The 13,014-nt window shown below is 38.0% G+C and overlaps 1 protein-coding gene across 2 annotated transcripts in view; it reads right to left on the bottom strand.

The window, feature by feature from the left end:
- MAP3K15 (mitogen-activated protein kinase kinase kinase 15) overlaps positions 1-13,014 on the bottom strand; it is a 111,199-nt gene that overhangs the window by 26,339 nt on the left and 71,846 nt on the right. For both annotated transcript variants that reach the window (XM_026674934.2, XM_087966950.1), the window contains one exon: positions 5,318-5,475. In XM_026674934.2, coding sequence (XP_026530719.2) covers positions 5,318-5,475 — 158 coding nt within the window. The remainder of the gene's footprint in view (positions 1-5,317; positions 5,476-13,014) is intronic.

Here is a 13,014-nt window from a genome sequence, read left to right as displayed (position 1 = left end):
GGTCGAAATGAGTGTTGTGTGGACTGGTCTCTCTCCGTTCGAAGTCGGTTGACCTCTTCTCATCGCTGTCGGACGGGACTCTAGGTCTTCGTGGTGAGTCGATACGGATGTCTCTCTGAGCGAGGCGAGGTATCATTGGCGAGTTTACGTAGCGGTGCGTTGGTGCGGCGCATTTGGGCTGCCGACTTCTTTGTCGCCTCCGCTGCCGAGGCTTCTTTAAGGGCGTCGGTGAGGCTGATGTCCCCCTTAGCCATAATTTTGCTCTGGATAGCGCCGTCTTCTAGGCCCAGAACCAGGCGGTCCCGGAGGGCTTCTTCTAAGTCTGCGAACCCGCAGAGGCCTCCCTAGGTTCCGGAGGTCCGCGATGTAATTGGCAAGGCTTTCGCCCTTCCGTTGGTCCCTTGTGTCTTCTTACTAGGGTTGGCACGGTGGGCGCGTAGTGAGCCCGTAGTAACGGCTCGAGGACGTCCCAGTCCATTTCTTTTACCTCTGCTGGCTTGGCAAGCGACTTTGCCATTTTAAACACGGTTGGTCCAGCAATGAGTTAGAAAGATAGCTCTTTTTTTTTGCCGGTTGTCGCATCTTTCAAATTGTTGGTTTCCAGAAACATCTGAACCGATCCATGTAGGCCTCCCAGTCTTCGGTTTCTGGGTTGAATGGAGCGGGTGGTACGGCACCGCTGGTCATGTTGCGTTGATGGTGCGTGTTCGACCACGTGCTCTGTTAGTTGCTCTGTAGGTTAGTCAGCTCTTCGGTCTCCGGATCCCACCCTCATCGCCAGTGTTAAGTATGGAGAATAAGGGAGACCAGACATCTGACCAGTGACTTCAACTCTTTAATAAAGTGATAGAACATAACAGAGCAATGCTATGGGCAGCAGTAACCCTTTTATAGGGTTAGCTGCTGCCTTATTAACCAATGAAAATGTGCAACAGGTTCAAACTACTGGCCAATAAGGACAGTCCCAAAAGTGGCCAATCAGGGACTGGTTCTGGCCCAATCCCAAGTTGTTGTATAAGGACCAATCAAGTGTGCAGGTTTTCAACCCCTAATTTGCATTTAGGTTATTCATTTTTATTGATTCACAACAGATTCAGCATATTTTGAACAGGATGTCCTAATCTTTAAAAGGTTCAGTGCAACCTGCAAGCCGCCTGAATCTTCAATTGTCACTTGCTTTGCAGGTGGTTGTGGCAATGAATGTTTAATACAAGGCTGCCTACAAAACTAGATACTTCCTGAGCTGGGCAGATTTGTCAACTATTATCTGCACCTGTCTTGAAAATTATAAGACACCCTACATAGAACTTCTCTTGAAAAATATCTGGAAGTTGTTATACTGATGGAAATTGCCACATTTAGTTGTTGGGAGTGTGACTTCAATTGTATTGATTTTCAGAATTTTATAACTTACCGAGCACTAAGGGCAGTAGAGACAGAGGTAGGGACATCTTTCTTTTGTTCCAGTTTCCTGTTTGTGTGAAGTTGCAATTAAAGGGTGATTCCTTTCACTATTTTGCTAGCACACTTATTTTCTGACCCCTGCCTGACAGGATGAAATTAGCTAGGAGCCAATTTTGTACCTTACCTCTAGATATATATATATATATATGAAATATATATATACATATATATATGATATATATATACATATATATATATATATATATATGTATGGGATGTCACAAATGGGGATTGAACAACATATCATAAACATAAAGCAAATGTCACAACTCCCCTGGTTTCTTGAGTAAACCAACAGGACCTCATAAGACATGCACAATAATTGGGTTCACCTATCACATTAAGTCAAAATGAATAAGCCACATTCTAAAGTAATGTGTAGTGAACATTTAAGTTGCTATCTGTAGCTAGATGAGCTGAACGTATCCCCATAGAAAAAGAAAAAGCCAGCAAACTGGCCTCCCAGCAAACACCAGGTATAGAGAATGGTCACCTCCATTCCTAGGCTGGTTTTCTCCCTGTTTGTGGGCTCCAATAGGCGCCAAAGCTGCCCTGTAGGGATGGTGAAGTCAGGGAGAGGGGCTCTGTGAGGTAGCAGGAGAGATTGCAATCTCCTGTGAGCCCTGCGGCTTTTTTCCCTCTACGCCATGGCAAGGAGGAGAGGCAGTCCAAGATGGCTGCCATGAAACTGGGAGAGATGACCATCTAAGCACTATGCAGGAGCAGGCTTTGGTGAACTTGGTGAGAATAATTCTTTTTATTTTAACTCCAAAAGAGTATCTAGGAAAAGAGAGGTTCACAACTATTTAAAAAAAAAAAAAATAGCAGCGACCTAGCACTCTTTTGAAATGCTGGAATTACCCACTTAAAAACCAACACTATTTTAAGAGGCGAAAGAATGCTTAAAGGAAACTTTAAAATATAGAAAACCTGGAAAATAGCTGAACAACCTGAAAGGTGATCCTTGGGAGGAATTGTCTCTTATATTTGTAGTGTCTCAACCCCCCAGGATTTACTGGGAAATCAGCTGTTTTTGATATACTGTTTAATGCTGGAACTTGGAAGGAGTGCCATCTACTGGAAGAAGAAGAGTACTACAGCATGAGACCCTCTAATGAAAGTGTATGACCTTGACTTTATCTCAGAAGGAGATTTGGATATTTTGAATTACTGAGTGAGTTTCACTTCCTTTTTTAAGATTTTAAAGACGAACTAAATTGTTAATAACTAAACACTATTGAAATTGGTTATTGGACTGAGGACTCAAAAGATTGGAGAAAATACAGTGGATCAATTTGGATTTACGCGATTAATACTATCTGACAGAAATCACATAAGGCCAAAGAAGGAAAGAAATAGAAGAAAAGAGAAAAGAAGGAAAATTAAGTAAAACTTTAAAATTTGGAAAATTGGGAAGACAAATAATTGGACAATTAAAAGACTAAAATACTAAAGAATTTTAAAAATTAAACTTAGGGGATTTGGAGACATAACTATGAGAATGATTAAGTTTTACTAATAACTAGCCTGAGGGGAGTGTTTGAATACTGAGTCATTGGAATTACAGAGGTATATTGAGAAATTTTTACTGAATGGTAATAGAATGGATTACCAGGGGTTAATAGAGGGATATGAAGAAATAATTTTGATGCTTAAAAATATGTGTGAAACCATAAAGAACAATAAGGAGACAAGGGCATTGCCTAAAGATAAAGAACTGAGTGTAGAAGGCTAGCAGCAATGGGGGGGGAGAAACAAGATATTGGGGAAATGGATCAGAAATTAGAAGAGGCAGTGGAAGAGAAAAATCAAAGTGAGATGCAATGATAAGTTTGAGTCAAGTAGATAATATTTTAAAAGGATAAAGGAAAAAAAGCAAAATCTCTTTAAAAAAAGAAAATCTCTTCAAAAAAGCAAACAAAAAATATCTTCAAAAAAAAAGAATGACTTATGGACGGGTATTCAAAGGTGAATAAAAAGTTAACAGATGATGGAACTCCAAAGAGACCAAGAGATGATAGATAGCGATAAAATGCATTAGTAAAATGGCAAAATATAAAATATAAATAAGGAAAACAGTAGCATATATACTAATAGAAAAATAGAATTTACTTTAATTAAAAATAAGGGTAGAAGGTGGAAGTTTAGGATTAGGGAATTTAATTGTATCAATATTGGTACTGTGTTAAAATATATTGTGAATTTCAAACTTTTAAGGATTAGAAATTGTGGGGAGTTGGAGATGTAATCCCGGGATCGATTGAATACTGTTAATATTTGGATTGATTAGTAGTGTTGGATATTTGGGATATTGAAAACATGATGGATTTTTTAATTTTTAAAAAAATATTAAATATAAGACAGGATAATGAATAATGGTGAAAATAAATGTTATGTATGCTTAAATGAACGAATGGGACAAATAAGAAAGAATAGAAATAGAAATAAGAGGGGAACAACAATATACATATTTTAATATAACAAGATATACGCAATAATAAGAGGGAGGTCAAGAAATTGAATGGTGGCAGTATTAGATATGTTTAAACAATATGATATAATGAAAATGAAATGTAATAATTAGGAGTTACAACATTATGTCTATTTGTACTAAGTGCATGGTATCCAATCACACTGTTCACGCACTGACATATATATAAGTAATATAAAATAAAAAACTTGACATGTAAGAAAAAGAAAAGGCCACATTCTGATTTATTTATTTATTTTAGAAATTTTATATTGCCATCTAATTGCACATAGTGACTCAAGGTGGCTTAAATGGATATAAAAATTATATAAAAGGAATAAAAATAATAAAAGAGGAATAATAAAATGAACAAATTAGTAAAATCCTCCACCCTGGCGACAACACACACTCATACAAACCATTTAATGGTTCTCCAGGCCTGCTGACAGAAAGTTTTCAGCGCCTTCCAAAAGAGTGTTAGAGTGGGGCATGCTTGGGGGAATGATGGAGAGAGGGAGCCACCATGGAGAAGGCCCTTCTTCTGGGTCCCGCCAGATGTATCTTCCTAGGGCAGGAGTAGGGAAACTTGGCTGTTTTATCACTTATGCACTTCAACTCCCAGAATTCCTGAGTGAGCCATAACAGGTTCCCCATCCCTGGCCTATTGGTTTTTCAGTTGTGGGGGAAATCAATTTTTGACTTGAATGGGACTGCTTAATATGCAATTTGTATATTAAATCAATTTTTGACTTGAATGGGACTGTTTAATATACACATTGTATATGGGATGGGGAACCTTTTATGGCTCACTCAGGAATTCTGGGAGTTGAAGTCCATAAGTGATAAAACAGCCAAGTTTCCCTACCCCTGTTCTAGGGGATAGGACCCACAACATTCCTTGCCTCCCCACTCTAGTGGTTCGGGTAGATGTGACCAGCAAGAAACTAAATTTATGGATCTTTGTCTTGAATAAGGACTGACTGGATAAATGAGGGCTAGAAGGGTTAGAGCCTGAAAATCTTAACCTAATTAAACCAGAATTTGTGTTTATAGATCACTCTGAAAGCAGACTTGCCAAGTTTACGGCTCTATCAATTTGTATATAGACTTAATTTTTCATTTTTCACATTGCAAATCCAGCAGTACTTTCTTTCAATGTTATTTCTTACATAGATTCACTTCTTGCAAAAAGGCTGTTTTGTAAGACTAGTTTATGTCCTTGTAACAAAGAACTTTCATAACTATATTTTATTCTACATGGGCTGTTTGTGATGACAAGTTAGTACATTTAGTAGTTGAAAAACTGTTATACATCTCCTAACTTAACAGGAAAGGTGAACATATCTAGATAACTTTTGTTCTCAGTCTCAATTCAGTTCTTACTTTGAACATGGCTGCTTGTGGCTCCCCAAGTTCATGAAATGGAGCCTTTCCTGTTGACATTTCAATGATAGTACATCCCAGGGACCATATATCAGCTGGTGCCCCATATCCTCGAGGGCCCTTATCAATAATCTCTGGAGCCATATACTGCAAAGTACCTAGGGAGGATAAAAGAAGTATTATGTGAACAGACTATTCTCTTTCAATATTCACAGATGAAGTTAACAAGTGGACCAGTGTAAATATTGCTAGGCTTGACTGCTAGACTATTTTACTACAATTTGTTTAGATATTTGCCAATACATATGGAAAAGAAAAAGTTCCTTCCAATAATATTGAAAAAGTATGCTTCAGTGCATCTTCTCGGTTTCTGCATATAGCAAAAGCTTAATTATTCAACTTTGTACAATGATATTGTACTAGAAAAAAATCTGCTATTAAACACCAAACTTATAAATTAATAGATGTTTGTGTAAAAAGTTAAATTATACCTATATTTATTTATATATTCCTGAATTGAATAGAATTTATGTTCCGTGAATATATTCTAGTGAATATTATCCAAGTTGTTGGCCAGATTTTCACTTACGCAACTTCAATAAAGCCATGGCATTTCATGTCATCAAATCATTCTCTAAATCCTGGATTAATTTTAAACTTGTTCTAAGATACTGTCCTTTATAATAATCGGTGTAATTTTTTAAAAGTTGTAATACAGTACCATTTATCCAGCAGTAATTTTCTTAGGATTTTACTGGGACTATTAGCAAATTACTGTTGGGAGAGAGTGGGGGGAGAGAGGGAGAGGGAGAGGGAGAGGGAGAGGGAGAGGGAGAGAGAGAGAGAGAGAGAGAGAGAGAGAGAGAGAGAGAGAGAATAAATAACAACAGACTATATTAAACCTATTTGGATTCTAAGTATAATTGGTTTGTAGAAAAAGCCAAGAGGTCTCATATATTATAATCTGATCAGCAATGAAGGTGGGTACTTATTATTGCTTGTACAAATAATACTTGTACAAATAAAGTAGGCAGAAGGTGTTGTGGCCCTCCAGTGGCCAGTGGAGATGGTGGCAGACTCGAACAGTGAGGAGGTTGGGGAGGAACATGGGCCAGTCCTGGAGTCTGAAGAAAGGTCTGATGAGTGCTCTGTGTCGGAGGCAGAGATGGGACCAGGGCCGTCCAACAGTTATCAGCTGCCTTCAGAGTCAGAGATCAGTGGGGCAGAACAGCTGGAGCCTGTTCCAAATGTGTGCATGCACAGAGCTGCCAGGAGAAGGGAACAGTTAAGGAACAAGAGTAGACTTGAGAGTAAAGGCACAGGTAGACAATGAACGGGCCCTCCCATAGGGAATAAAGAGGAGAGAAAGGGGGTGGTGTTTGCAGGAGACAATTAGTTCGTTTAATTAGTGTGAAGATTTGTTCGTGACTCAGAGAGACTCCTTGCCAAGTATTTCTTGTTCAGTGTTGCACTTGGAAGCTATTGGCCTGGCACCTCTCCAAGCTTAATAAAGTCTGTGGTTGCAATTCACCCTTGAAAGACTGCTGGGACTTTGCTGGATATGAATGATAGGAATTCATATTAGTCAAATAAAAAGGGGTTTTGTTGGTACAGGGAGTGTTTCATGATTTTATGAAGCCTAGGTCAGAACAGAAGGGACCAATATGATGGCTTATAAGGTTGCATTTATATTATCGATCTTAGATGTTATTTATCTCCAATAAAATTGTAAGAGCACACTAGAACTAAAACTGAGTTCTGGTCCTGTTTGTCCTCACTAAAAGTTGCCAAAATGGATTATTACTGTCCTTATCATTAACAAAGGTACTACAAATGGCATATCAATGTGACATATCAATTCATCAACACATGATTGGCAGCAGAGATCAAAATATATGGTCCATCCGGTGACTACTATGAAGTGTGGAAATCTATGAATTTAATCATGAGGAGAAAAGAGTGAGGAATATGAATTAATCCAAAATAAAAGAAGTGAGGAGAAGGAGGGCTATACATATTCACCACCTAGAGCTACTTAAAATTAATAAAGGCAGAATAAAATATAACAACAACAATGATGATGATGTCATTTTTAAACAAGTATTGAAGAACAGGAACAAACAAGGTTTCATTCTCTTTTGCTATTTTTTAAATAGCCAAGTTCCAGGGCAATTCACAACACAGATTAAAAAGAAAAACATAAAAAGCCAAAACTTATATTAATAATAAAAGTCTACAGCTTAAACTCTTTACCAATTTGTTCATTATTAAATACATTATTCAAAAGTAGTGAAAACAATAAAAGCAAAAAGATTGTTAAGAATTATTTGACATTGTATAACAGCATCCTGTTAAAAAGCAGAAAAAAGGAATAAATTGAAAAAAATACTTTTGAGTTGCAAATCTTTTTTTTCATTGAAAAAGGAGTCTATATAAGAACAGTTTCCTTTGTTTTTGCTTAATATTTGATATAGAAATCCTAACTTAACATTTATTTGAACATAAGCTCTAATAAAATTTGGACTATAAATGCATTGGTAAGTATATTTTGGCAGAACTTCTAAGAATATTGCATAAAATAGAAGATATAAGATACTGGCAAGGCTGATAAAAGATTTTATGAAAGCTTAAATGCCTTCAAATACATTATGAGATTTGAAAGACCAAAGCCACCATTCCCACCTAGGCCCCAGTGAATCTGCCCCAATGAATACCAATTTGCCTTTGTAATTTTGTTTGCACAGAGACCAGTTTTGGTCACTTCACATGTGCTGGACTGCAGTTTTCAAAATTTTCTTGAAACCCAGCCTTAGGAATCTAAAGAACATCAGATTGGTAAAGCCTGAGGCAGTCAGTATGAACCTTGATACAAATGTCTGCCCCAATGACTGGCTGAGTAGGCATGGCTGGGTGGTCATGTGACTGGGTGGGTGTGGCCAACTTGTCATCACTCAACACGCTCAGCCTTGCCAATCTCCCTTTCCACAGGCCTTGGGCCTATATGCAACACCTCCAGAAATGAAAAGGTTAACCAACCCTCAATTTCCTGGTGTAAATGTCCCCCCTCCAGTAAAAGATGGGGAAAGACCAGCAAAGCATTTTGTTCCCATCACCAAGGAAAGAAAGACATTGGAGGCTGAGCTTATTAAAAAGCAATATATTGTGTCATAACAGCCAACATTTCACACCTGTGGTGTCAGAGGCAATAAATCCCATTGATTCCTCAGAAGCAATTTACAGTTAAAGCCCATTTGCACCCCAAAAATAATAAATACAAAGCAGAAGGACTGACAATACTTCTGTGTAGGCAATTCTGAAAGAGACTAAGCTAAAGCTGGATTAATTCCTGTGCATGACTAAGGCCAATGGACCAAATGTAGGGAGGCATGCCTGCAACAGCATCAATAGCCCACTGAAGCTGGGCAGATGCCATGTCCCGATTCTGTCACTGTCAGCAGCATCATGAGATTTGTGTTGAGAGAAGAGGGCAAACCAGCTAATGACAACTTCAAGATACCTCTTTAGCTGGCTGGAGGTACAGTGCAGATAATATCATAATGGCGTGTTCCTCAAGGCATCTTTCATGGCAGTAAGCCCATAGCGTCTTTTAAAGTGTTCAACTATCATTGTATATATAAAAAAAATCTGAATAATGAAAATAGACTTTATATCATTTCAGGGATGGCAAGGTAACACTATGAAATTCATTAGTAATGGAAGAGCATCTGTCTACTCTTAGGAGTGAATATGTCTTCATTGTGCAAGTAGTTGTAAGATAAGGCTTTTACTATTAGATAACTGTAGGCACACAGCACTTCAAGCGCTGATGAAGCTTTGACTGAGTAATCCCTTGGAAGCAAAATTATGAATTATTATTAATTATTCCTAAGCTGTGGAACAGAGCAATCAACTTGTGATTCTACATAACAAGTAGGTTTTGGGGCAAGGCTGCTGACCAAGATGAATAAGCTACACTTTGAATTTTTGCTCTGTGAAGTGTCCCCTGTCATGTATAGATCCAAATACTGAGTCACAGCAGGTTTGCTTTGCACATGAGTAGGATATGATGCAGACAATTTTATTTCACCATTCTGTATTATATATGGAATAGTAAATAGTGATTTTTCCTTCCTTCCTTCCTTCCTTCCTTCCTTCCTTCCTTCCTTCCTTCCTTCCTTCCTTCCTTCCTTCTCCTCATTCCCATCCCTCCCTACCTTCCCCTCCTTCCTTCATTTTTGGCCTGTTTTTCAGCCCATTTTCTGGACCATTTTTGACCATTTTTTGAGCCATTTTCGGCCCATTTTTCTGGCTGTTTTTGCCCAAAATGCCAAAAAACAGCCCGAAAACAGTCTGAAAACAGCCATTTTTGGCCCATTATTCAGCTGTTTTGGGGACTGTTTTTCAGCCATTTTCAGGCCAATTTCACCCAAAAATGGCTCTAAATATGGCCCTAAAAATGGGCGGGGGCAGGGCCAGCCAGTGTGGGATTAGCCAGTTCACCAAACTGGGAAGAATTTTAACAACTGGTTCACCCAAACTGGTCAGAAATGGCTGAATCTCATCTCTGGGAATAATGTATTTCGGGTAGTTGTTGCTTCTCTTTATTGGTAATGATGTCAAATGTACGTTGTACCTTTGTTAGGTATAACATTGATACCAAATATGGTTTGGGTGAATAAATATATAAAACTTAGATATCATGGTTTAAGTGCTTATCACTTTAAGCACAATGCAGCAGGCAATTAGCCGATTAAGGGTGCGGTTAGAAGTTACAATATAAGGAAGCATTAGAAGCTGAAAGCTTGCTTGCTGGCTGTCTGTGAGTTTACTGCTTGCTGGCTGTCTGCGATTTACTGTCTGTGAACTGTCTGTCTGTAACTGGCTGTAACTGTGTGCTGCTGCGACTAACTGTGATTACTGACTGTGAGTGCCTGTGACTGAACTGTTATTGTTTGCTACTATTTGCTGATTTACTGCGTAATTCTACTGAATATCCAGCGTTTGTTTCTCTGGAGAGTGAAACCGGAGGAGGAGAAGATATCTTTATCGGCTGATAAAGATATTGCAAGGACTCTTAACTTGGACTATACTAGTGAGTCTTACTGGATGGAAATACTGTGAATGACTTAATGGACTGAATGACAATGCTTAAACTCTAACTGGATTAAAAACTATTTAAACTACAAACAGTGTTTGTGTTCAGTGTGTGTATACTCTGGGGCCCTTCCGCTCTCGTTGGTTGCCTGGCTTGACTACTGCTGCAATACTCTGCTAGGGGTTAAATCCTCAAACCCTAACATTGGTTATGGGCCCAGCAGCATAGTCTAACTAACCAGGATATAGCAGAGAGAGTTGGTGTGAGTTGCACATTACTGTAAAAACAAACTGTTTTAATTAGTTTAAAATAGTCAAAATATCTGAAGAGTAATGGCACAAGTAAATTTGTCACAACTGTCCATGATATCCAGGCTGGATGGAACAAACTATGTTTCATGGTCAATGAAATGTAGTTTACTTCTACGCAGAGAAGGTTTGTGGGACATTATAGCAAACCCACCAGATGTGAGTAGCTGGGATCCTGCTAATGATGATGATAAAGAAAAGTTACAAGACTTTAAACTGAAAAATGAGCAGGCTTTATGCATCATAGGACTGACTCTATGTGATCAGCAGCTTGTCCATATTCGTGGAGAAGAAAATGCTGCAAACTGCTGGGAGAACCTCAGGAAGATTTATGTTCGGGACAGTGTAGGAGCACATATAAATCTTACACGGAAGCTTTTTCGAACGCATCTTCAGAGGAATGGAGATATGTTAGTTCATTTAAACTGTATGAAGAGCATTTTTCAAGATTTGCAAGAAAAAGAGCTTATATTTAATGAACTGCAACAAGTCTACATAATATTATCTTCATTAGATCAAAGCTATGATGACTATGTGACTTCGTTAGAGGTATTGCCAAAAGAAAGCCTCTCATTAACCGAGATTACAGGCAGGCTACTAGAAGAAGCCAGAAGAAGGCGTGAGCGTGACGAGCTGAGAGAAGATAAGAAAGAAGAGAAATTATCTTCAAAGCTTGAAAGAAACCAGCAAAGCAAAGTAAAGCACCTGGAAGAAGAGAATTTATCTTCGACAGCATACACAATTAAAAAGTGTTTTAATTGTGGAGGCAGAGGACATTTGGCAAGATTCTGCTAAAAGAGAAAAAGCCAGAATGTAAAAAGCCAAAGAAAGCATTTGAACTAGCTACGTTTAGCAACTCTGATGTGAAGAATAATTTATGGGTGGTTGACAGTGGCGCATCCCACTGCATCACAAGAGATAAGACAAAATTTATAAAAATGTCTACAAGTTCCCAACATATATCTCTTGCAAACGGCTGGAACCTGAAAGCGAAAGGTCAAGGTTTTGCACGTTGTCCGTACATAAACCAGGATATAAAAATGTTGTATGTACCGCAACTAAAGTTTAATTTGCTTTCAGTGAGGGTATTAGATAAATTAGGTTATGTAATTATTTTTAAAGATAATAATTGCATAATTGAAAAAGATAACAAAAGAGTAACTGCAGCTTTAAATGGAACATTATATGTCTTAGATAATAGTAAGAAAGGGGAGGCTCAAACTGTATTTAATAATATAAAGCCTCATGATGAATGTATCCATTTATTGCATAGGCGTTTGGGGCATGTAAATTTTAAAATGCTAAAACGTACAGTTGAGTTATCTGAAGGAATAAGGTTAAAACCTTGTGATAAATATTTGCGTTGTAATGTTTGCTGTGAAGATAAGAGCAAGGTATTGCCTGCAAATAGGCTAAATGGTTTCAAAACAAAAGAACCTTTAGAAGTAGTATTTGCAGACATAATAGGTCCAAAGAAACCCAGTATGGGGGTGCTAGATATATACTGAGCATTATGGATCATTATTCTAGATATGGGTTTTGCTATTTAATGAAAAGCAAAACTGAAACATATCAACATTTTTTCAATTGGCTTAGGTTTGCTGAAAGAAAGTCTAAACGGCAACTGATAACCCTGGTGACAGATAATGGCACGGAATTTATTAATAACAAATTCCAGAACAGACTTAAGATAGCTGGAATAGAGCATAAGAAGTCTGCTCCATACAGGCCAGAACATAACGCTTTTATTGAAAGAAGAGGCCAAACACTACAGGCAATGGTTAGAACAATGTTAAATGATTCTGGGTTACCTGATTCTTTGTGGGGGAGGCTACAATGTGTGCTAATAACATATTGAACAACGTTGTTAATACAACAACAGGTGAAATACCATTCACCAGATGGCATGGCAGGAAACCTGACCTAAGTTACCTGCACACATTTGGTGCACCAGCATGGGTGCATATTCCTGCACAAATCAGAAAAAAGGGCAACATAGAGCTAAAAGATTTTTCTTCGTTGGTTATCAGGCAAACCATAGGGCATATAGATTTTGGGAGAAAGGCACATCTAAAGTGTTATGTAGTGCTAGTGCCCAATTTCTAGAACATGAAGGATGGGAGAAATTAGAACAGGATGCCAATAAAGATGTAGTTATTGAATCCTATAGAAATCCCATTAGTTATCCCTGTAATTTTAAAAATAAAGTAAAGAGACAAATACAGGATGAAATAGTGCCCATAAAGGAAGAAACAGATTCAATAGCTGAACAGGATGAGGAAGATGAACAGGTA

This window comes from Notechis scutatus, chromosome 5, assembly GCF_049901735.1.
Source record: "Notechis scutatus isolate UNSWTSFEM ecotype Mainland chromosome 5, rNotScu1.2, whole genome shotgun sequence".
Lineage (NCBI taxonomy): Eukaryota > Metazoa > Chordata > Lepidosauria > Squamata > Elapidae > Notechis > Notechis scutatus.
This window is presented reverse-complemented; position numbering and strand designations above follow the sequence as displayed.